We start from the raw sequence: 25,983 nt of genomic DNA, 5'->3' as shown, positions 1-25,983 counted from the left end.
GTCAGCTAGCTCAGAACGAAGCATGTCTGATAGATAGTAGGACCGCATCTGGCCCCTCTCCGTCAGCTAGCTCAATGCGAAGCATATCTGATAAGTATGCAGGACAGTGTATGTGACAAGTAAGCCTTCACCCCGTCGAAGCGCCTGCTCCATTCAGCTCGAGTTCAGGCGGTGACATGCACCGTGAGGTCCCGCATTACAAATTCCTCCAGAGCGGACGGCGGTGCTCGGGTACCGAATAGCAGCCCATCGAGAATCCTGCGAACTGTAAGTGAGCCCGCGCACGCCATCCTCCACTGAGACGCCTTCCGGTGCTAGCGTGAGCGACAGCGCCCCAGTGCAGAGTCAGCCGTCAACATAAAGTGACGCCGCGAGTTGACGCTAAGAAAGAAACAACAGGGGCACTTCACCGTCCCGCGCGCCGAGCGGCGGCGGGTAGACGCTACGAAAGTACAACAGAGGCACTTCAACGTCCCGCACGCCGAGCGGCGGCGGGCGGGCAGAGTGTGGTAACCATAACAGCTTAGGAAAACGACATGTGCATACATGAACATACGTGCAAACGTGCGACGCCGCAATCGGTGAACGTGCACCGAGCGCACGTGGCCAGAGACCTGTGTATTCTTGGGAGTTCCTGTGATAAGCATGTGTTACAACGGACCAATTAGATATATTTTGACTCTCATTGAGCGAGTGAGGCGGACATGTGTTTATTTATTTGTCAAGACGTGAACAGCTCACAGCGGAATCAGCTGACTGCACTACAGCGTGACCGCGCAGCTTCCTCCGACGCCCTGACATGGTCAGGGAGTCACTGGACTTGTCAGCTGACTCCAATACAGCGTATCAGCGCAGCACCCTCCGACGCCCTAACGAGGCCAGGGCTTAGGTCCTTGAAATATTTTTCGGCATGGAAATACGGGATAATGCGAGGATCCCGTCAGTTCATATTCTTGTCATCTGGCCTGAGTATACCTGACACAACAGTCAAGGTCACGGGACCCTGTTAATCTTTACTTCTGGCGACTTCAGAGTGAAACATGATATTTGGGAGTGGACCTGCGGTCCCAACGCCGCGGCACCGCCTTCAGCGGCGTTAGCGACACCGGAAATAATCTGTTTTGGTAGGCTGCCCACCATCGGATGAGCCCAATATTCACAACTGCCATGCAATAATCATCGTTGACGCTATGACGTACAACGTCATTACATCTCCACCGTTATCGCCAGGTCTCACCAGAGGTAAGAGAAGGAGGAAAAATGTACCAGATGTGCCGTCTCTAAAAGCGTTAAAAAGTCACGTTGTCCAAAAATGTTGGAATGAAAAGAAAAACAAAATGCTACTATCTACAACCTTTAGCCTCAGTCCCTACTCGCGTCGCTGCATTCTCTCACTCGAATCGAATGAAAGAAAGAAATTGATTGTTGGTAAGAGTTCTCACCTCTTAAGCGCCATATAGTACTTGTTTCCCGTCAGTTGGTCTCCGCTGTACTGCCAGACGATGTGGACGGGAGAACATGCGGGTGTAGTTGAAGAGCGCCTGGTAGTCCTCGGACGTGCCGCAGACGGGCAGCTGGAGGGGCATCCAGGGCAGCCGGCAGCCGGGGCCCAGTTCACCCAGCGTCCGGAACAAGCACGAGCGCATGCACTGCCGGCGGAGCCGGCCGCGAGTTAGAGGGAGCCACAGGGAGCTTAACACACGACCATTGCCCCCCCCCCCCCCCCTCCCCTCCTCGTCCTCCAGCCGAGTGCTTGGCTTAAAAGGGACTGTTCCACTTTATATGGGATTTGATCCGAATAGCCATCTGAAGACCTGACGGTGCTCTTTCACAATCTACCCTTTTTAAGATCTAAGCCCCTCTAGTTTCTAATGCTACACGTCCGCGAAAATGGTTGAAAGGTATATCGGGGAGAGCATTTTAAATGACCTTAGCATTCCTGACGTTATAATAACGTCATGATATGTATACTTATATATATATATATATAATATATAAACTATATTTTTGACGAGGCACATGAACGTCATGACAAAAAAAACTGTCGATGGCTTCATATGTGGCGTTCGTGAGTGCCATTTCCCGATATCGCGGCCGTCCACTTGGCTCTTATCAATGTTGTGCAAGGTACGATGACGTAATCAAATCACGACGCATTGAAGGGAACATGTGCTAAACAGAGAGTTGTGCTGTCTGGAACAGCATTTTTCACTTAAAGAGTACACCAATAGTTTAAAGTGAGCTCGTCAAGAGCGGTCGATGCGGTCCCCCGCCCCCCCCCCCCCCACCCCCTAAGGTGCTCGGGGGTTATCTCTTCGCTTTGTCATGTGATCCGGTTCCAAATTTCGGTAGCCTACGGGACATTTGTTGCGCGGGCTTTGACATCAAAACAGTGTCTCTGGCATTTAGTTTCCCGAGCAGTGTTAGTTTGTAGTTCTCATACAGTTCTGAGGGCCAGTTCACGGCGGTTTACTGCGGACGCGGGCGGCAGACTGCATCCAACGAGTCTGCCGGTCACTGCGGACGCGGGCGGCAGACTGCATCCAACGAATCTGCCGGTCACTGCGCGCGCGGGCGGCAGACCGCACCCAACGAATCTGCCGGTCACTGCGGGCGCGGGCGGCAGACCGCATCCAACGAGTCTTCCGGACACTTGCGGGCGCGGGCGCGCAGACCGCATCCAACGAATCTGCCGGTCACTGCGGGCGCGGGCGGCAGACTGCATCCAAACGAATCTGCCGGTCACTGCGGGCGCGGGCGGCAGACCGCATCCAACGAGTCTGCCGGTCACTGCGGGCACGGGCGGGCAGACCGCATCCAACGAATCTGCCGGTCACTGCGGGCGCGGGCGGCAGACCGCATCCAACGAATCTGCCGGTCACTGGCGGGCACGGGCGGCAGACCGCATCCAACGAATCTGCCGGTCGCGGGCTACGGACCGACACTGTCACATTAACATATCCCAACGTGTGACATATGCTCGAAACAGACAATGCTAAAAATTCAATAAGGATTATGTCTGTGTAAGTTTTATGACGCAATGTGCCATTGTTTTGTAAATATGTGAGCTGAAAGTGTGTTCAGCATGTAAAGCTGAAATGTTCGTTATTTGGGATAAATAGCCTTTGGTTTGTAAGCTGTTAAGTGCATTTGCGAGGACCATTGTCAACATACATAATACCGTAGTAAGAGCCTTATTCCTCGAAGAAAATCCAGAAGAACGGAGATAAAGATGCGTTGATTTTTCGGCAACATGCCATCATCGAAACAATAGCTGGAAGTGCCTGACTGAGCCAAATATTGTCATGCGCTGGTGGTTTTGGCCTTTTTCTGATGGTGTTTTTTGCACATTTACCGGGTGAGTTAAAACGTTGACTTGAACGCACACTCTCGGCTGCAGCCGCCATGTTAAGCTATCCCATCGCAGGTCTTGTTTTCGGTAATAAGAAGGAATAATTTAAAACTCCTGGAATTTTGTAGCACAAACCGTAATTTCCGATCCTCTTAATCCCTGCCTTGCTTTATCCGGAATCCTTGTGACACCCCGCTCGTCCGGACAGGCTGCCTGCGTCAGCCACAAGTAGGCCGGGAGCCCTCCTGGAGGGGGAACCCCGACCGGACGCCCAGCACACGCTTATAGCGGTCCCTGCGCGGGCTAAGGCTAGGCGGTTCACCCCCTCCCCCCCTCCTCCCCCCCCCCCCCCCTCCCTCAGGTGCATGTTGATCTTTCCCACCGTTTTCCATTCTCCTTCATCCTACAGCCCTGAAATGATAATTTCTGGCCAAAAGGGCTCTATTCCAAACAACCAATCGTGTTTCAACCTTACATAACTGGCATTACAATTGAGCCAATTGGCTGCCGTTATTGCTGGAAATCGCTCTCACGAAGTCGAAATATGAACGATCCGACAATTACATTTGTCTTGACGTTGATTGCCGTATGGCCAGTGGAATGACAGGATTTGATTGCAGTTACTATGAGGCTATGGATGCCTGGGTTCAGTTCGGTTCAAAACCCCATACAAACGTGCAACATTTCCTTTAACGTTTCTTAACCTTTATCTCCTGGTAAACTGGTAGACCATTATTTCAACGTAAGAGTTAATGGCCTCTCAAGTTTCAATGTTCTCCATCACATGCCAAAGCGTTGGTCGCGCCTTTTCAACCCTCGCCCTGATCCGTCGTGTTTCATAACGCGGACCGATAAGGGGCTAATGTGATACCCCTGCCGTCCCCAAACTACTCAGGATAGAGCTTGACAGAAAACGCCAGTAGATTGGACGTAGTCAGGTCTTGCGATTGGTAATTGCTGTTATTTTGTAGGTCAATAATTAACCGCATTACGTCAGGTGAAAGGTTTAATTTGGAAGAAAATTACACTTGTTTAGTTCTACACGATGACATCTTCGAGACCATGCTTCGTAGTGACACGGAACCTAGACAGGCGTGTTTCTCGTATAATGTTAAATTTAACTGTATATAGTTTTAGCCCTATAGTTATATGATGTGATATTTGTAATGCGCTGTAACGCATCGATCAGTAAAACGGCGTGACCGAAGATTGGCACGCCCCACGTTGGCAGGATGAAGAGAGCACCCCACCCCTGTGTTCCTTTCGCTTATTGTTATACCAGATGTTTGGTACTATGCAAGTAATACAAGCAAGGTACAAGCAAGTAAGCACTATGCAAGTAATACATTTCGTTTGCTCTGCTTTTTCTAGCGTGTGTGTTCCGTAATGTTTGCAACACACTTATGTGCCAAACCGTGTATATGATAATTGCCACGAAAGCTTAAAACGCGCTGCGTAGAAAAAAATATATCCAAACATGGTGCTATTTTTCCGAGAATTCAATGAAACGTTACACTACAGCTTTTATTTCGTCGCTGGGGCATCACATGATCGATGTGATTCTCGGGTTCGGATTTCAACCAACCAACTTCTCTGTAACATGCCCTTGCCCGCTGCGCTCATCACAAACGTTCTTTTATTCACACTGGCAGAGGTGCTCACGGGAGTTGCCATGACGACGGTGGCTGCGCTGCAAAGACGCGTAGTGCTGTGACAAGACGTTGACAGCATAATTTGGACACGATAATAATCAAAAACTGATATTCTCAGTATAGGTTAACAGTCATGCAGTGGCAATACCGAGTGTCATTTTATTAAACATAACTAGTTTTGAGGTTTCACTAGAGTATATTTTTGAAACATGCCCCATATCTACACCCTTTGGGCGGGTGAAGATACCACGTCATTTAGATTTCAATTGCTAATATAGCTAGATACACAAAATTTACAGCATTGAGTAGCACTTTTGATGAAGTCATTTGTGTCAAATTTCTAGGTCTTAATTGGTGAACTTCAGGTCAAACAATGTGAAATTCGAAATCGGTGCCTAAGGTACCATTAGGCCTCCTCACCCAACTAGCTTTAAATTAGGTACATTTTCTTAGCAAAAATCCCTCGTGTTCATATCATGTCAGTAATCTTATGCGGCCTAAAGAACGCCAAAATGACCAAGCCCCCTCCATCTCATTTGTGTTTATTAAGTTACAATCAGCGTTCAATAACTACCCCCGGTGTTCCTCAGAGCGAGAGGCTGATGACGGTAGTTTTAGGTTAGTTATCTCCCTTACTTTTACAAATTCTAACTAAGCTTCTGTTGACGTCCATGCTATCAAAGAATTATAACTGGGAGTAAAACTGCCAACAAAAAAGCGCACCAGTAAAACGCTGCTTGGTTTTGCCTTTATCTGAACTTGATATATGACTCACATGCAATGGAATCAGTTTTACTCCTGATGTAATTCATTAAACTTGTCTAATTATCGAGGGAAGCATCTTAAAGCTGCATCCCTACGTCTTGGTCGTCCCATCAGCTTCACAGGTTTCTACAAATTGTCATCGCTGACGGGTATGGCCTGCCCTTCGCTTCCTGCATACCAATGGCCTTGCCTGCACCCGAGCTCGTGTTAAATATAAGCTAAATTTCCTCATAACATATATATATATATATATATATATATATATATATATATATATATATATATATAGTATATATATATGTATATGTGTATATGTCGCATGTTATATATATACACCCACACACACACACACACATATATATATATATATATATATATATATATATATATATATATATATATATATGCATATATGCTATGAGGAATGCATGTGTATATATGCATAGCTGACCGACAAGTCACAGCAAAACATCATCACCTCTGAACATAAGCCTTGCTTGAAAACCAAGGCGTTTTGGCATTTAATGGCGTCACGTTATTTTGAGGAGGTAACGTCACTTTGTCATTGCCCAGTATCATTTTGCTCTTCAGATGCATTACGACGGCCGTTTGAGAAGAATATGACGCTTCACTAAAACGAAATGACGGTACGTCAGGACACAAACGACAGCAAAAATTAATTTGGGCCAAAGGGAGAATCTGTATAGATATTGTGGCAATGCGCAATATGAGCTTACTCTCTAAATAAGCAATCGCGACCTCGCTTCACAGGGCCAGGCGTTCAAAAGATATTTAAATGCGCTACTTAATTTCATATTTCTGGCCACCTTTCCTCCGGTGTCATCGGGAGGGCGCGATCACCGGCGCCGCACGGCCCCTAGTAAATGGTACGTCCAGCAACATGACTGCCCGGGGGGAAGTTGACTTCCCCCCCCCCCCTCACTGGCATCTCCATCTTCCAAGACGCTGTATGAACCAAGCAAAAATGTCGTTTTAAACGTCTCATCAAATCATGAAGAATACACACCAAATTTCCTGATGTAGGTCAAATATGAGGTCACCAGAAATCACGAAAAGCCAAAAATGGTCGCTCAGATAGATGTGGTTAAAACCTGTTATCACATCAAAATGGGTGTCGGGGACACGGAAAACAGCGTTAGGACCGATAAAAGCGCTAAGACCGTAAGGCCATTTCTGACCGTAAGGCCATTTCCGGACCATTTCTGCTTCCCAGCAAGGGTTAAGTCAGATTAGGTTACCGTTCGAAATGGGTCTACCAGTAGCCTGCAAGAGCGATCCTTTTCTTCACAATACGCTTTTAAGTTTGTTTGATCAGGTGCAATTATTATTTATATTTTAGACACAAAAACGTATTTTAGGATGACCTAAAGGTGATTTGAGGTCGACATATGTCAAACTTATAACCATCCGAGCGAGAAGAGATTCAAGCGCTAACTTGGTCTATGTAACCAGTGCAATGCGTTCACCGTGGTCAGAAAAAGTGTGTTGTACTTCCACAGGTTCTCAAAATCGCATAGCGATTGTGCACGTGATACATGGTCCCTTCGACGCTGGACGAGGTAGTTGTAACAAAGTGAGAACAGCTACGGTGATGCATTAAATAAGACGTCATCAGCTTCACGGAACCGATAAGGAGGTGGTTACACGTGTCGCACTCGTTCATCTAGACTCTTCGCTGCTGGCAACACGGGTCATTGACCTTGTATCACGTTATTTGGCATTGTATGTTCTCACATGACCTTTCGTGACCTCATTGCACTTTTTAATATCACAACATGCTTTTATCGGATCGTTCAAACTATACGACGCCCAAAATTACTTAACGATGCCGCATATTCTGAGCTCAGCATGTGTTTTGCAGGGGGCAGCCAGACAGACAAGTCACGACCTGACCAAGGTCATGTGCTTTGCGGTCGTGTAACAGTTTTGCATGTGCGCAAGTACTCCTCATATATAAAGTACTCCCAGTAAAGTAAAGTGGTACTCTTCATACACCTCACAAACAAATGCCAAAACTACATAAAATGAGTACAATCGTGAATTAGTTACGAAAAACAGCAAAGGCTCACCTGACTTCAGGCCAATGAACTCCTATTTCTAAAAATCGGAAATGAGTAAACTGTAGTGGCTGTCATGCTCTCACATCATAACAAGTTTTAACGATGGCAAATGACCCGCAAATGCGTTATGCGTGGTCAAAGATTTTATGGGCTGACCTCTTTGATATGACCCGGGCTAGTGATCTTGGTTATGAGGCTGACCTCTTTGATATGACCCGGGCAACTGATCTTGGTTATGAGGCTGACCTCTTTGATATGACCCGGGCTACTGATCTTGGTTATGAGGCTGACCTCTTTGGTATGACCCGGGTTACTGATCTTGGTTATGAAGCTGACCTCTTTGATACCACACGGGTTACTGATCTTGGTTGATCAAAACTTCAAACTGGCACGAGGCATGTCAAATTGATAGATGAAGAGGTGCTGAGAATTTTGTTTTGGTGCAAGCCTCCATTTTGGCCGGTGCTTAAACGGCCTTAAACGGCCTTAAACGGGTATAGTCAACTACCCCCGGCTGGGCGCGGGTCAGCCCTCTTTCTAATAGTGGGGGTGATACACCCCTCTAAGGTTCTTTGAGGACACCTCTCCGGCAGGTCGTGCGATCTAACTTATACTTTCAGAAGACTAAAGGGCATCTGTTGTTCGTGTTTTGACATCAGCAGTGTAATCCTTATTATTTTCGTTTCGGAGCAGCGGTGTTTTTTTTAGAAACACTTCACGAAGATCTACGGTCTGAGCGGGCGTTCAAACGGCAACCGAGGATGACGCGGAGCGCTCGCTGCGGAACGAGATTGTTACGTCAGGGAACCATGTATCATAAATCTACGCTCAAAAGCTATAAAAATTGACACCAATCTGTTCGGAGTTGAACAAAAAACGTCTGCTTAAATTGCATGCTACCGCAAGGCAAAGTCTGCGATGTAAGACGTTGTAAGGTTGAAAACTGTGCGACGCTCTGGAAAATTCGACCGTTGGCCAGCCATAATGGGATCAGTTATTGATCTGACGACATCAAAACCAGTCCCAATCGCGATATCTCGTTTTGATAAGTTCAGTAGTGTTTAGCTAAACTTCATCTTAATTTGCTTGCAAACAAACGCCATGGGGGTCAATCTTCTGCTCAGGCGTGTTATGAAAACAGAAAATCAGGCCGAAGGTTAGTTGGTCATGTCATTGTTGTTGCGTTGCGACCACTTGTCAGAAAGCCTGTGAGCCCCATGCCGCCGAACACACAGCATGGCTATCATACACCTCACCTCACTGCTTCACGCCTCACCTCACTGCCTCACACCTCACCTCACTGCATCACACCTCACCTCACTGCCTCACGCCTCACCCCACTGCTTCACACCTCACCTCCACTCACATTAGGCCTTGAGTAGTTTCTGTCTTGACTACATGGTCGACTGGCTGTTGGCAGCGTCACCTCCAACGTTCTCTTCACCTTGAAGTTTTGCTCCTTGCCCACCTCCAGCTGGGCCTTCGGCGGTGCCCATACGTGCTCCCAGTCTGCAGACAGTCGCCCGGCGCATCATTGAGCATGTTAACATGTCAACAAAATGTTTATGCACATTGGGCTCTGTTCTGGTCACGCACGTTGCAGTTTCAGTCGGTAAGGGTGGCAGTTTTAACAGTTTTGAGCTTAATGCACTAACGGCTGTAAAATATGGTTGCAAGGCAGACGACAATTTCTCAAGAGAGAAAGAGAGAGAGAGAGAGAGAGAGAGAGAGAGAGAGAGAGAGAGAGAGAGAGAGAGAGAGAGAGAGAGAGAGAGAGAGAGAGAGAGAGAGAGAGAAGGCAGAAAGAGACAACCATCTCTCTCCCTCGCTCCCCTCTCTCTCTCTCTCTCTCTCTCTCTCTCTCTCTCTCTCTCCTCTCTCTCTCTCTCTCTCTCTCTCTCTCTCTCTCTCTCTCTCTCTCTCTCTCTTTCTCTCTCCCTCTATCTCTCTCTTCTGTCTCTCCCTCTTCCCACAGTGCACTACCATATTGATGTAGTGATCCCCGGCGAAGGTTACCGACAAACCCATGTCATGGTCGACGTGTGAGGGCACTACGATACCCATGTAGTGATGCAATAATTCCCTGGCCATGTGCAGCAGCATACCTATGCAACGTTCGATGGACGAGCGCAGCACCATACCCATGAAATGATCGATGGCCGAGTGCACGAAGATGTTCCAGTGGTGACGACCGCATCGCTGGCAGTGTTGTTTTCGCAGTGACAGCCAGAGCCCTTTCTGCACACCCTCGGCCGCTTCGTCATCGAACCTGACCGTGTGACACTGGCCACCGTAGTGGTAGAGGGCGCTGGTGACGTCAGAGGCGGCTGGAAGAGTGACGTCACACGGTGCTGTACTTGATTGATGCGGCGCCGGTGCCCAAGGTAAATCGGGGAACGATGCCATCACACGCAGTGGGGGAAATGTTAATGTGACGGATTGCGTTAGCATTGATTGCACCATACTTAGTTCTAGCACTTTTGAGCCCATGTGTCCGCGTGGCGCACGCCCGCAGGGTTGAAAGCGAATATTGCTGGCTACAGTGCGGGCACTGGCCGGTGTTCTGCATCTAAGATTATTTCACTTGTGTGTTCCTAGCCACAAATGTATGTTTTGTTGACCAGCAGTTGTTGGTAAGGAATGTCAATTGAAAGGAAGTTATCTGTTTCCACACACCTGATAAGATATAAAAATTAAATGCGTTTATTAAGGCTTCCAGCTATACAACGGATGCCATTTCATGTTCATAGCATCCGCAGAAAACGCAGTAATATGAGCCTTATTTATCGTTGAAAACCAGGAGAATGGAAATATAGCTGAGTTGATATTTCGGCAACATGAAACAAAGATCAGAAGTAAATTCAAAACTGCCTGCCGATGCTCATACTTTGTTTTTCAGCTGGTTTTTTTTTTACAGGAAACCACATGTTTTTTAGTTCACCAACACTCCGGGGATAAGACAAGAAGTAATTGACAGCCATCACTACGATACAGTGCATATCTAAGGAATAGAATACACGGACGATACGTGTAAATGCAAATGCATTCGATAAACAAGCATGACGCACCACGCTTCATGCAAGCATGCAAGCGAGATCAAATAAACAGACATCACACATCACGCATCAATTATGCGTGAAAACGCTTTCACTGCAGCGGGCATCGCGCATCGGTCGTCAAGAATCGCGTACACTTGTAAGCGATTTGAAGCTGGCATGCATCACACATAATGCACGTATCACGCTCACATACTCGGTCATGATAAGCCTTGTGCCTTAAGGTTTGGTTGTCGGCTTTAAAAAAAATCACTTGGTTTTCTGTCTGGGTGGTCCTGTGCTTTGTAGATGACTTTGAGCTCTAAAATATGCATAGGGCCAATGTCTTTTTGGATTTCAGCATGAGCGTCTTTTGCCAAAAAATGGGTACTGAAAGGGACATTCCCTGTTTTGTTTTTAGCATGTTGTAGGAATTCATTTTATCTCAAACGGATGGAGCTCATGGTCTCCTCGACATAGACTATGTCTGTCAGATGTTTTTTCAAACAATTTACAATCAATTTCGTAATCACCGTCTTTTGCTTGCAAACCTTTGAAACATAGACTTGTATGAATGACATATATTGCCGCCCGGGACTTCGAGTTCCAGGTAGATATTTCACCGGATACTTTTTTAGTTAATTGACGTTCTCCCAAGCTATGCCTACGCGTAGTACTGATTTTCTGATGTTTGATCCTCCAAAGCATATGCTCATCTATGTGAGGTAGCGTTAAGAATCTGTCGTCTGACAGGACATGTTTCCACCTCCCACCACCCATCCCCACGCGCTCTAGACTTTTTGTTTCTTTGAAAATCTCAAGTTTCAAGTCGAGGATAAAGTGCACTGTCCAACAGTAAAGTTAATATTCTGTTTATGTTCTTTATTTCCTTTGCATTACCTTACCTATTTACCTTGCAGTACCATTACAGTGCATTACCATTACCTTGCAGTACCTTAGACTTCCATGACACATGCTACGACGAATCGCCTTGTGCTTAGTGGAAGTTGGATACGCAGATTCGCAGTACAGAATTATACCAGAGTTCATGGGTTTGATAAAGAGCCCCGTTTCCAACGTTTTGCGGTTATTCCTCCTTCCCACCGTCACTAGTGTATCCAAATATGGGACCCGTTTCCGCTCCTGTATGCTACACCGTAAAGACCAAATTTAGTTCATAACCCATAACTCATAGTTCATAACTCAGTAGTTCATAACTCTAAGATTTCTTCAAAGACATGCTGTCCCTGCGTTCATACTCCAGCCCAGTCATCGATGTATCTAGCTAAGACAGTTGATTGAATGGGTTGGCGGCCAGGGCCTCCGTTTCAAATTGGTCTAAAACATCATTGCCAAAAGGAGGAACGCGTGGGCTCTTCACTACTATGCCAAATTTCTGACGATAGACGTCATCTCCGAACGGGGTAATATTGTTTTGGAGACATTGTTCTGAAAAGACTGCAAACATCCTGTTTTGATAAGCCGAAAACATCAATTTTATGGAATTCTTCGCCAACCGTAACTTTCACGGTAGTGATATTCTCATTGACTGGCATATTGCCATATAAATTAACATCAACACTGAAAAAAATAATGCTCTATGGTACACCTTTTGTCTCTGAGCGACTGAAAGCCTTTTACAAGTATCTGGTGTCCCACAGATGAGTGGAAACAAACCTCAAGAGTTGGTTTAGTATTTTCTCCTAAAGACACGGAGCATTTTCTGTGGCGCCACTGTACGGAGACATGACAAGTCTAAGGGGCACAGCAGGTTTGTGATCTTGAGGCAGTCTATGGGTTACAGGCGTTCCACTGTTTCTAGGTGCTAGATCTTTAGTATCCTTCGCGACTTTAAGGTGGAGTGTTAGGAGAAGTAAAAAAGTATAGAGCGCTTGGGGAGATGGTTGGTAGGAGGCGGGAACTCGTCATATCGGACGACGTATTCTTAACGCTACCTTACATAGATGAGCACTGTGCTTGGAAAATCAAAAATATCGTTAGAAAATCAAAACTGCGTGTACGCATAGCTTAGAAGAGTGATAGTAAGGCAAAAAGTATCTGGTAAGTCTATATCGAGGCCGTAAGTGCCCGAGTGGCAACAGATGCCATTTATGGAAGTCTGGGTTTCAACGGGTTTGCACGCCCAAAAAGTGATCTACCAAATAAGATGTAAACTGTGTAAAAAACATGGGAGAGACATAGCCAATGTCGGGGAGTCCATGCCCCCTATTCTTTTGAGGCATAATGAACACCTGCGAAACGCTACAAACAAAACAGGGAATACCCCTTTCGGTAACTATTTTTTGGCAAAACACGCTCAGGCCAAAATGCAGGGAGACATGGACCGTGTGTCACTTTAAGAACTTAATACCATCCACAGAACACACGACCACTCAGACAAGAACATAAGTGAATGTTGCCTCATAAAAAGTCGGCGATCAAGCCTTACGGTACAGGGCTCATCATGCCTGATTATGCGAGCGTGATATGAGCCTTAATGTGTGGTGCGCGCTAGCTTAAGATCGTTTATACCTATAAATGATTCCTGACGCGTGATGCGCGCTGCCCGTTTCAGCGGAATCGTTTTCATGGATAACTGATGCGTACTGTGTGATTTCTGGTGGCTTCAACTCGCTTGCATGTTCGAATGATGTGTGATGCGTGATGTCTGTTTACTTGAATTCGTTTGCATGGACACGTATTTTGTCGCATTCTAATTTTCGGTTAGATATGCACTGTATGGAAGTAATGGTTGGCAAACGCTCCTTGTTTAATGCCCTGAATGTTCGTGAGATGTAAAAATTGTGGCTCGATGTTAAAAACACTGACAGATCAAGTACGGTCATCGAAGACAATTTTGAACTAACTTATGCTATTCGTTTTGATGGAGGTATGTTGCTGAAATATCAACGCATCTATATCTCAATTATCTTGGGTTTTCCACGAGAAATAAAGCTATTACTACTGTCTTATCTATGTGCATACATTTTTTTCACTTAGCTTAACAACTTTCATACAATTCATTACATGCTCTAACTTGAGGAGACTAGTAGGGCTTAATAAATGTCAAACCTACAGTTGGGCGCAATTACTTAGCTGTGTATTCTGAGAAGATGAGGTCTTTCCACAATAGTAAAGGTCATTCTGGAATAATCCCACCTCAGGGAGCAGCTTCTGCTATGGGCGTGGTTTCCTATTCAGCTAATGGGCTCCAGCTCCAGTTCCAACAGGAAAATGCATTTAGCCGTTTGTCCCTACTCAGCTCTAGCAAAGGTACTTTGCAAAAACTGCACTCTTGAATTTTGCACACCATTTGCCAGATAAAACACAGGTCACAGAGGACACAGATTACCTGCAAACACTCAGTGGCTTATAGGCCAACCTGATGGATGCAACACTACGCAGGACATGTCCAAACAACAAATATCCCCCAATGCCTGGATGAAATTGAAAGCATGGTCCTGCATCGCAAGTAAAAAACATGGCCGTGAAATCCATAACTGCAAATCAATTAAACTTCCTTTGGCTCAGGCTGAAGCGTCAGAAGGATTCTGTCTTGGGCAAGGAGGATTTATACCTGGGACCAAGGGCTTGCATGTGTTAGTTTTTCAAGAGTCTCTTCTGGGTGAGTCGTAGTACCAGATCCTGTAATAAAAAAACTGAGCAGCCAGTCAGTGTCAAATTAAAAAAAAAACGGGTGATAGAATAAATGTTTGCGGATTCGAAAATTTTTGCGGTGGCCCTTATATCATCAGGCTAGGTATGTGCACCTGAAATCAATATAAGGTTTTTTGATGTTAGCCATGATGAAAGCATACAAGAAGGGATAGATACACCGTGGGGTTCCTTACAGCTTCTTGATTTGGCACTAATAATGTTATAACGCTAGCTACGTGTACCTGGAATTCGAATAAGTTTGGTGGGGCCGTGCGAGCTATTTCGGCATGTCTGTCTTGCGGAGTGGGTACGGACTCTCAAAGTTTATTGCAGAGCGGGTGCTGGCATTCCAAATTAAAAAGATGTGAGATTTAACTATGCATGTCGTTGCAGAGTTGACGCCAATTAAAACAAATTCAAGTTTACGCAGAAAATGTCTCGTGAAACTGGAACTGTGTTCCTTCGACTGGGGTGTTCCTGAGAAAGTTGGCTCATCTGTGATCAGCAGGTCAGCGTAATTGCACCATAATCACAGGTCCTGTGGACACTTTTTCACATCCGTCAAATCTTCCGAGCGCACAGGTTGACTACTTAGCCTCATGTCATCCTATTAGTGATCAGCTGCGTGTACAGGAGGAGCTGCCTCGAGCCACCTAGAATACATTACCTGGATTGCGTCCAAGCCGCAAAACAGGCAGCTCATTTTTGAACGTCCCATCTTTTCTCGACGAATAGCTTGAGGTACAGCCATATACCCTTTGTATGCTTCACATTAAAGTTAAAGGATGTCACAAAGAACGAGGCTTTCTCCCGACGGGAAACAACGCCTTCACTATTCGCGCCCGTGCCTGACGGGGTCCCTCCCCTTCAGGCGCTCCTGGGTCCGTCCCTGCCCCGTCAGTCCGCGGCTACGCACCGCACGGCTGGTTGTAGAAGCTGCCACAGGTGGCGACCAGGTCGCGCCAGTCGTAGGTCACGCTCCAGAGGGCCTGCTCCAGGTCGGCCCCGTCCCAGGGGAACTGGGCGGCCAGCAAAGAGGCCGGGTCGGAGAGGTGCTGCAGCCGTCTGAGGGAACACGGGCCCGTCGGGTCAGAGGGACGCGGTAGCCGTCTGGGGGAACAGGGGCCCGTCGGGTCAGAGGGACGCGGCAACCGTCTGCGGGAACAGAGGCCCGTCGGGTCAGAGGGACGCAGTAGCCGTCTGAGGGAACAGGGGCTCGTCGGGTCAGAGGGACGCGGTAGCCGTCTGCGGGAACAAGGACCCGTCGGGTCAGAGGGACGCGGCAAACCGCCTGAGGGAACAGGGACACGTCGGGTCAGAGGGTCGCGGCAACCGTCTGAGGGAACAGAGACACGTCGGTTCAGAGGGAACGCAGCAGCAGTCTGTGGGAACAGGGACCCGCCGGATCAAAGGGACGCGGCAGCCGTCTGCGGGAACAGGGACCGATAGGTTAACATATCGGCACTCAGCAACGGTCAGCCAGAGTATAGTCAGCTTAGCGGCTTAGAATAGTGATGAGCCAGGATATTAATGCCCTTTACACTCCAACAAGAGCGCAACGAAAATCTGCGTTTTCCCACACCAACCCTCACTCCTCTTCGCCGGGCCAGCTTGCACCGACCGGTAGCGGTAAAAAGCACGTGTCCTTTCGTGCGCGGGTTTGCCAGGACGTCCAGTCCAGGGAGCAGGGAGGTGACCCGGGGCTGGCAGTGGGGCAGTCAGCAGACCAGTCCAACCCCTCCCCCCCCACTCCACCCCCAACAAAAGGGAGAAACACACACACAGTTGCGAACGCACATAGTTGGGTCCAGTGGCAAGTGCACTCCTTACCAAAGTTTAGATGAAATTTTAGGTACGTGACTGAATCTTGAAGGGAGTGCTTCACATTTCGACAAGGCTTTGAGCTCAAATATCCATCTTGAAAGCCTTTCGGTGTAGTTCACAGCCCTGCTCGCTGTACGGCCCCCCGCCCTAGTTTTTGAGCTATTCGTCCGCGAAAATGGAGAGAGTATTTCGGGGAGAGTGCTTCAAAGTCATCTTGGCGTTGATGACAGGCTCTGATGCAGCCATGTTCACAACTTGTGTCCAAATTCATGTCGCTGGCTCCGGGAGTTCTTCCAGCAACAAGCTCCACTTAGCCTGGTGGACTCTGGAAATCCAGCTCAAAACCCAGCACGATAATGACCAGTTAATTGCCCCTCGGCTTGTGTGACTATTCAACACTTACTAACACTGTAAATGAGTGGTAGTAGCTTATTGGGTGGTTCTGGCTGGCCTGTCATCAGCTGACTTTGGCTATGACTACTTTACGCCTTTTCGTGTATGATTTGTCCTTGCCTATTGCAGAGCACAATTCCTGCCGGGTCTGTTCCACCTCTTCGCCTGCTTCTGTATGTTTGTTTCCTCTTCCTAGCTGGGAGTGCCCCGACTTGACTATGTTTTCTGGTGTTAACGCGCGCTGGGATAGAGGGGGGAGTACTCCTGTTAACCCTTCCTTGGGTAACGGTATTTCAAAAATGACGTCACAATAACATCATTTAAATTCTGGCATTTCATAAGCCATGCCTCGAGAAAGGCCGAAAAAAGCATTGGTTGAGCCGTTTATATCTGGTATTCATGAGCACGATTCCAGATATAGCGGCCGTCAATTGCTCCTCAATCGATGTTGTGCGAGGTACGATGACGCCATCAAACACTGACGTATCGAAGAGCATATTTACTAACGGAGAACATTGTTGATGCTTGGAGCAGTTTTCTGCTTTAAACACATCAAAGTTCCTATAAGTGAGTTTTTCCCCCATATCTGAGGTTTGCCTCAGTATCTTCGAATGTGAACAACCCCTTTACAGTGAAATAACCCGGCAGGCGCATAAAAATGGCAATGTCGACACCACAGCATGCTATTCTTCCATACACAGATGTCGCGAGCGTGCAGCTCACTAAGCAATAAAACGTTTTGTTCACTGAATAGTTTACTTTGCCCTCCAACCGCGAAAGCCTCACGCAAATCTGTCCTGTGTGGACAAAAACTAAACGTTGATCAAGATTAAGGAAACCATCATTACCACGTTTTGCGTTGGTAAATGAACCACGTGCTGGCGTAACGTAATAACCCGAGTGGTGAGCACCATCGACTGCACTCGGGGAGTTCGGACCCCGGTTTCGTCACGGCCCATGAGGGCTAATACGACCTCTGCAGTCGCTGGGCGCCCCCTAAAGCTGTCGACCTCTGCAGTACGCTGGCGCCCCATAAAGCTAATGACCTCTGCCGTCGCTGGCGGCCCCATAAAGACTAATATGACCTCATGCAGTCACTGCGCCCCCCATAAAGCTAATATGACCTCTGTAGGTCGCTGCGCCCCATAAAAGCTCATATGGACCTACTCACCGCTGGTGCCTCCATTAAGCTATATGATCTCGTGCACTCCCTGGCGGCCTTCATAAAGCTAATGTGACCTCTGACAGGTCGCTGGCGCCCCATAAAGCTCATATGACCTTTCCACTCGCTGGCGCCCCATAAAGCTAATATGACCTCTACAGGCGCTGACCGCCCCATAAACCGAGTCCCTGAGAAGTGCAGCGGCGGCCGTTTTTTTTACAAAAAAAGAAGACGAGCTATGCTGGACCCTTAGATGCCACACCCTGCCTGCTTTTGATCCGGATCAGCTCACGCAGGATGAGGATTGGTGTGAGCAATAATCAATGCATCAAAGAGGAAGTCAGATGCAACAAGCATTGATGCATCCTTAGCATTAATTAGGCATATTCAATTTTTCTGTTGAGACTCTCAAGGGCTAAAATCATTGGATATCATTGGGCTTGTATGTGACTTTTATTTGGCCATTTGAACGAGCCAGAAGTCGTGCTGACTACCATGTGGACGTGTTGTGCCGCCGTTGTACAAACGTGCTGAAAACTGGGCAATAAGAAACGCAAAGTTTTAAACATAATTAAGTTAAGTTAAGTTAAGTAATTAAGTTATTTTCAAACAGTATTATTAAGTTAAGTTAACATGTCGCTGGGTTTTAAAACGTCCAGCATGGGCGTAGATGTTCAGAGCAGAGTTTACAGTCAAAGATTACAAACGGAATGTCTGCTAACCGATAGTTTTCCTGCACGATATGCTGGCCCTCACCTGAAAACGCACCCATGGCGCTAATGTGATGAACAGCCATCATTATTGCTACGCTCGCCCGCGAAGCTTGCACACTGGCTTCGCCAGAGCCGTGCTTGTTTGCGGCGCCCTACCATGGGCCGTACGTCCTTGGGTTAGGTCCCTTCGCCCTCGTAAGACGGAGTGTGTTGCGCGCCTATACGATGCTGCTCCATCGCCCAGTTAGGTGTTGACTCCCCCACGCGCACGCTTAGTAAACTCGCCTCCTAGCCCTTGTCCCCTCAATCCCCTCCCCCCCCCCCCCGCCACCATCTAGCCCATGTCCCCTCGACTCCCCACCTAGCCCTTCTCCCCTGACCCCTAGCACTGGTCCCCTCGACTTCGCGTCCGTGCTACCCTCCTCGATTATCCCCTTTACCATCTGACCTGGGCCGATATGTCCCTAGGTCCCACTCTCGCCACGTAGACCGATAACTGCCGGTGATGCTCTGGGTCCCGACCCACCATGTAGTCCAGTAACTGCCGGTGATGTTCGGGTCCCACCCTAGCCATGGAGTCGGGTACCTGCCCGTGATGTTCTGGTAGACATCCGACTTGAAGATCTCCTCCTGGATTCTGCAGAGGGTGACGGCGAACGTCTGGCGCGCCTTCTCGTCCACCTCGAACGACTTGACCACATCAGCCCTTACCCACTTCGTCAGGCTTACGCTGCTCTGAGGAGGGAGAGCGTATGATTGGAGCACCGCTGCTCTGAGGAGTGACGTTTGGTTAGAGCGACGCTGCTCTGAGGACGTTTGGTTAGAGCAACGCTGCTCTGAGGAGGAAGGACGTTTGGTTAGAGCAGCGCTGCTCTGAGGACGTTTGGTTGAAGCAACGCTGCTCCGAGGACGTTTGGTTAGAGCAACGCTGCTCTGTGGAGGGGAGGCATTTGTGAGAAGAATGCTTGTGTATGAGTGGATAATACATTTGTGCTGAATGATGCCGTTCTGAGCGCATAGGACTTTGGTTTTACTTAGCAGTTCAGGGTATGTAAAGCATTTAGTCAGATTAAGGTGATTGTGGGAAGAACGGACATGCAGTTGATGGCTGGCGAGGAATGCAAGCAAATGAAATACACTGGCTGCAATTGGCAGTTTGATGACAACGTAATAAGCTTGAGTATAGGAGCAGGGGGGCCAGGGGGCCATGCCCCCACTTTTTAAAGTTGAGGGGACAGCACTGTTAACTGCCTTGCCCGCTCCCCCCCCCCCCCCACACACACACTTTTCAGATTAAGGTTGGATTTAGTTTACTTTTTGACTACATGAAACATGCATGCCGATTGACCTAGTTCTCCAGCCATCTTTACAAGATGCGTCATCTTTTTTGCTTGGTCATTGGCCATCTCCTAATGTTACACCCACAGGACTAACGCCGCGTGGTCTATGGAGACTGCAACGCCGGGCGTCAAGGCTGTTGTTGCTATGACTTGCGAGTGCGCATGTTTAAAACCATCTTATATAGTTTTTCTTAAAATCAGTAATCTATTCTGACCGAACTTGAACATTTTAAGACGAACATGGATTAGCCATGTTAGTACAAATTTGGCACCCCATTTTATCTGCAATCTACGTTCAAGGAGTCCTCGATATCTTTAAAGAACGCAACCAAAAAACGTGGAACTAGAGTCTTTGTGACAGCTGTTGGACCCCCTGCGGCTATCAGGGATCTTTTGGGTCAATGAGAGCTCCTGGGCTGATCCAGGGCCAACTGCGCGGGTCAGAAGGCTTCTTATATCAGAGAGGGGAACAATCTGATACAATGTATCTTCCAATGGTCTCCCGGTCGACCAAAAGATCCCGCCTTGTGTCACCGGCATGACAGCCAGAAGACACTTCACGATGGGACGAAATGGCCCTCCAGCCGTTGACCGGAAACGGTAACGTGCCGCTCAAAAAGCCCCCTGCCCGGAGGGAAATAAGGGGTCTCATTATTGTTGAGTAGAGTGGCGGTATCATTATTGCTAAGTATAGTGGGTTGAAATGAGTGAGAAAAGTCCATCCGTTTGTCCGTCCCGGTGGCTCAGTTGGTTAGAGCGCCTGCCTTCCGATTCACCCACCCGTGGCGGGGTGGGTTCGAGTCGCTTTAGGGCGCTCGCTATTTGCCCTTGACAGGTATGGCCTGCGGCCGGTGGCAGCGGTCGCGCTAAAGGTCAGTTGACGTCAGAGGGCGGGACGGACCGTGCTGGGCATTGCGGCACGTTAAGATTTCGCCACCAAATTCCGCCGTGACCCAAAATTGCGCGATCGGATGGCAGGAGTCGGGGCTCACACAACAAGCACTGCTTAGCGTGAGCTCTGATCCCAGAAATCCATCCATTCAAAGAGTTTGGATCAAGTCTTCAAAAAAAGCGAACAAAGCCTTCCGGTGCTTCCCTGAGAACGTTGATTGTTCAGAATGGACTAGTGAAACAAATTACATCAAAAGGATTGAGCATACCCGCCCACAACCCCGAGAGCAAGGACAGCGATAGCCTGGGTCAGCTTCCTCAAAACCGAACGGCGCTGGCTACTGCAAGTGCCACCAGACGGCGGGCGCCGTGTTGACCTGCCTTCTGGGCAGAATAACACGGGGCCCGCCGGGCACAGCGCTTCTGGGCAGATGAATAGCTACAGAAACACGAAAAAAGAGATTATACCTTTACTCTTCCAATTCCACCCCCCAGATTCCAACCTCGTGGTGCTTTAAGGTCCAGTGAGTTCCTATCATCAGTCTCAAGATCGCATGCGTGAAATATGTGCCAAAATTGCCTCTTCTGTGTAAGATTTGATATCCTGAACCGCTTGAAGGTGTATTTTTCAGGAGCGTCGTCATCATCGTCCACCCGCTGGCCATTACTGCTGGGTCGACGCAGCGAGGCCTACGGAGACCGCAACACCAGGTGTCGCGTTTTGTTTTGTTTCTAAGCTTTGCTAGTGCGCATGCTCAGAACTGCGTCACACAACTGGTTTTACTTATCGATTAAAGTTTTTAAAGGTAACTATTTCAGGAGCGTCATCATTTTTACCCACCGGTGGACCGGGGCCAAAAGTTAGCTACTGGGCTCATGCTCCACGGACTATTGAGACTGCAACGCCTGGTGTCAAGGTTTTTGTTGCTGAGATTCGCGAGCGCACAAGCTGAAAACCACGTTACGCAAATTGCATCACTGATCGATTTTGACTGAATGTTGAACATTTCCAGACAAGCATGGCTTGGCCCTGTTAATACACACCGTTGAGCACTCAATCTACGATCAAATTGTTATTTTCAAATGTCGATCAATCATATCGATCTACAATATACTTTTGCGATGTCTTTAATGTCTCTAGAACCCAGATAAAAATGTTGACAATGCTTTTGAATTACATGGGATTAGAAAGTCCCTTAAACCAATGTAATTTAAGGACACTGGTGATTTAATACATGCGGTTGTTCAATGCGTGATTTCTGCACTTTATTGACTTCAAAATGCAGAGTTGATCTCACGGTAGCTGCTGGTTTCTATTCTGGTTACGAGCTAAAAATGACGACAAATCGAGAAAACCATGTCCCATGTTAAGAAGTAGGCTATATGCGGGGATTTTTGGGGGGTCACCATAAGAGGGGCTTATGTCAACCCTGTGCTCTCCGTTGGCAAGACTCTGGCCACACTCCCGCTTGCACACAAAAGCGGATCAACTTGGCTACCTTGAATGATGGACAATTAAATGTTCATTAAGCGAATTCATGCCTGGGGCAGGCAGATTCCCGGATACCTTTTCTGCGGTAGTGTGGTGTAAGGGAAGATGATTAGCGAAAACAGGCTGTTGCAGATGTCCAACACATGTTTTCGACACCAATCAGTAGCAGTGATGATTGAGAAATATACAACAAGCGGCCATACGATCAGTTCACAGTCAGTCATACAGAAGACATCCGGGCCGGGACAGTGGCCGCCGACGGCGAGCGGGAGCAGGGCCTAGATAAGGAATACACGACAAAAGGGCCTTTCATTCTGCGGGTTGGTTTTTAAGGGGAATCTCCCGTTTAATGGCTTGTGCTGCACTATTTTTGGTGGTTTCTAGCTTCCAAATTTGCTTCCGCCTAAAATGTTGCGACAAGTCTTATCTCTTGGAAAGCAGCCGGCGAAACGAAGGTGCATGACGAATCTGTCGCACTATGAGCCATCGATTTACTTTCAAAATTTTTACCAGCCTGTGTCTAGGCCGTATATTGGCCCTCTTGTATCCTTTTGTATTTTGTACCCTGTGAAGGCAGATGCCTCCTCAATGACCCAAAGTGCGTACCCGCTCGTGGAATTTCGCCCCCACAGGAAAGACATTGTTGAAATGTTAAATCGGACGAGTAGTCTTGGTAAGCCGGATAGCCTTATTTGCCGGATGACGTAAATGAGGCGAATAGGCAAGATTGGGCACCAGTGAGAAACAGCTCTAGATGCATATCCAGCACAGCAGCCATGCCATTAGAATAAAGAGCGTTACCTACCCTTCCTCCTTCTCCCTCCTCCCCCCCCCCCGGTCATAGGGCTTGCTTTCCTGAAGAAGCTCATGAAGTACTCCTTGAGCATGGCTTCCTCACTTTTTGAAACGTCCTTTCGCCTATGAGCAAACGGGTTTGTATCAAACGCTTCATCTGAATGACGTTGCCCGTACTGCAGGCCACGCACCTTGCCCACTGTGGCGGATACATACAGGCTGCGTCGTCAGGCAACGTGGTGGAACCACCGAACTCCTCGGGACGCGGCCGTAAGCGGTCAGCACTCACCAGGACGAGAAAGGCGGTGAGACAGGCGGCGAAGATGATCAGGCGCAGCCCTCTGGAGAAAGACAGCTGGCTGAGCAGCGACCGCCAGCTGCCGCACCGCATCGTGCTGACCTGGGCTGACCTCAGCTGACCTTGGCCGGCATCAGATGACTTTGGCTGGTCTCAGATGACCTCTAACGACAGGCTGACCTTAGCTGACCTCGGATGACATTCAGCGTGGTTCAGTTGACTTCGGCTGACCGGCCGACCCTGACGGACCTCAGATGAGCTCAGCTGATCTCAGATGACCTGGGCTGACCTTGGTTGACCTGGGTCAGCTGCCGAGGAGCCTCCGCGCGCTCTCCACCCCTCGGCGCGGCGCGGCGGTGGCTGAGGTCGGCCCGAGGAAACGCTGCTAGCACCTGGAAGTGGGCGCGACCGTTCTCACGGACGCTTTTGTTCGCTTTGTTGGCTGGGGGCGTGACAGGTGGACATTAATGACCGCACTCAGCGACGCCCTTCCTCACGTCCCCTGGGGCACGGGCATGGGCAGGTTGGTGAGCTTGGTGAGGTGTTGAGCCCGGTTCACACCAACTCCGTAACGGCTCCACATCGACTCCGGGAAGGCGCCCGTTCGCAGCGGTGGGAGGAGCCTAAAAATTGCGCATGCGCATACGCATTAATAACCCCCACACCTCCGAAGTACTGCGGGCAGGAGGCCTGCCGGTGGTTTGAGGCCGCCGCGGCTCCTTAGCGCGAGGAGCGGATCCTAGTCGGCGGCCGCTGCTGGCGACAGATTGATTACTGCACGCGTGTCACCTTTGCGACCTGCTGTAAACAGTAATGCTCTGTTTAAGTTGCTTATAGGTACGTCAGTGGCCCGAGTTACAAGCTAATAGTCCTTGATATAGGTGCGGTAAGCGTTACAGATATGGCAAAATTGCAGGAAATGTTACAGGTATTGTTCGGGGAGAAGCATACTTGGGGAGAAAATCAAGCGAAGATAAGTCTGACGAGGACAACTCATTCATGGCGCAAGTCCTGTTGACATGTACGAAACATATACACTGTTAAAAAGCATGTATTTTCATTGCCAATATAAAGAACTTATAAATGTCCCGTATTTAATTGTAAGTGGACAGCTTGCATGAGCATAATAGCGAATAATAGACACATTGCGCCATCAATTGGATATGACAACAATGGCGTTAAATTTTGGCAAGTGACCACATCAATTTTGTAAGGTAATTAAGACAACACAAATGCTGCAGCTTCTTGATCACGTTAAGAGTTTGCTTCAGTCTGAAGTCATAATTCCTCTATTTTGTTATGCTTTTTCAGAATGCGTCAACAAACTATCTGCTATTTTTTATTTATTTGCAAGATGTTCACAAGCGGAAAGAAGCTGGCATAGTGCTGTGCATAGCTTGACCAAGTTCTTCCCTTATTGATCTTCATAACGTTTGTGAGTCCTCTCGTTGGAAAGCAAGGCGTGCTCAGGTTTTGTCCGACGCGCGCCACTTACGTCGAAGTTTTCTTGTGGTAGCTCCCGAGCAGCTGCCAGGACCACAGAAGGTCCGATGCCATGCCCTCAGACCTACCCCCCCCCCCCCCCCCCCACTCAAGCCAACCCCCTCTAAAACCTAGCCCCTCCCCCCTCCCACACTCAGACCTTCCCTCTCGTGACTGGCCTTTTTGTCTACGGGAGCCGCCGCGGCGGCAGATAACTTGAACAGGCTTCGGAAATAAGCCGGGGAATTGATGTCGGGCTGCGCACCGTAGGCCGCAGATGCGCCGTGGATCTACTCAAGGTCAAACGCACATGTGGGAATGAGCTGAGCCGTTGCCATTTCTACCAAGATTGCAATGTCCGATTTTAGCCAGATTCGTAGTGTTCTATAAGGAAATTATGCAAACTTTCCCATGTTGCCATACGGCCCATGCCATTCCACATGGAATGTGCGGTCGTTGTGATATGATAGACTCTCCCGCCACCCAACGCCGTAACACTAGTTCCCACACCCATGTTCTTTTCGCCCGGTTCTCCTCCACTTCCAAATAGGCCGGGAGAAGCCAATCTTCCATGATTCACACAACAAAGCACACAGATTTCGTTTCCTTCGCGCGCCCAAAGTCACCACAATCCTATCCGTACTACGGCAATGTTTGGGAATTCTAAAATTGCTCGGTAACCTTCGGGAGTCATTACGGGGGAGGCCAGATCGTCTGGAGGATACCATATTTTCAGTTTTCTTAGAGATTTTTGCGTGGGGACCTTGGTCTACAGACTTTCCCGTCGCGTTGGTCCATGCCCGTTATGGAGTGAAAAACACCAAATTTATCCCATGGCTCATTGAGCAGACTTGTAGGGGAGCACTGTTGAACTAGTTAAGCGATTAAAACGTAAGAATTATTCCTCAGAGAAAAACCAGGAGAATGGAGGTAAAGTTGGGTTTATTTTTCGGCAATATGCCTTTGTCGAAACAATGTCAGAAATGAATTTCTGCCATTGACTACTGCTTTATTTTTATGCATTTAGCAGGTGTATTTCTGCTATTCACCT

The 25,983-nt window shown here is 48.2% G+C and overlaps 1 protein-coding gene across 1 annotated transcript in view; it reads right to left on the bottom strand.

Moving 5' to 3' along the window:
* The window catches only part of LOC119114654 (uncharacterized), a 31,125-nt gene extending 7,496 nt beyond the window's left edge, over positions 1 to 23,629 (bottom strand). Inside the window, exons 1-6 of the mRNA XM_037238690.1 lie at positions 23,442 to 23,629; positions 19,221 to 19,369; positions 15,459 to 15,607; positions 9,992 to 10,177; positions 9,217 to 9,359; positions 1,494 to 1,649 (exon numbers count right to left, since the gene is read on the bottom strand). Coding sequence (XP_037094585.1) covers positions 1,494 to 1,649; positions 9,217 to 9,359; positions 9,992 to 10,177; positions 15,459 to 15,607; positions 19,221 to 19,369; positions 23,442 to 23,543 — 885 coding nt within the window. The 5' untranslated portion in view covers positions 23,544 to 23,629. The remainder of the gene's footprint in view (positions 1 to 1,493; positions 1,650 to 9,216; positions 9,360 to 9,991; positions 10,178 to 15,458; positions 15,608 to 19,220; positions 19,370 to 23,441) is intronic.
* Positions 23,630 to 25,983: the final 2,354 nt, after the last annotated feature.

The sequence above is a fragment of the Pollicipes pollicipes genome, unplaced genomic scaffold (genome assembly GCF_011947565.3).
Source record: "Pollicipes pollicipes isolate AB1234 unplaced genomic scaffold, Ppol_2.1 Scaffold_1600;HRSCAF=1878_pilon_pilon_pilon, whole genome shotgun sequence".
NCBI lineage: Eukaryota > Metazoa > Arthropoda > Thecostraca > Pollicipedomorpha > Pollicipedidae > Pollicipes > Pollicipes pollicipes.
This window is presented reverse-complemented; position numbering and strand designations above follow the sequence as displayed.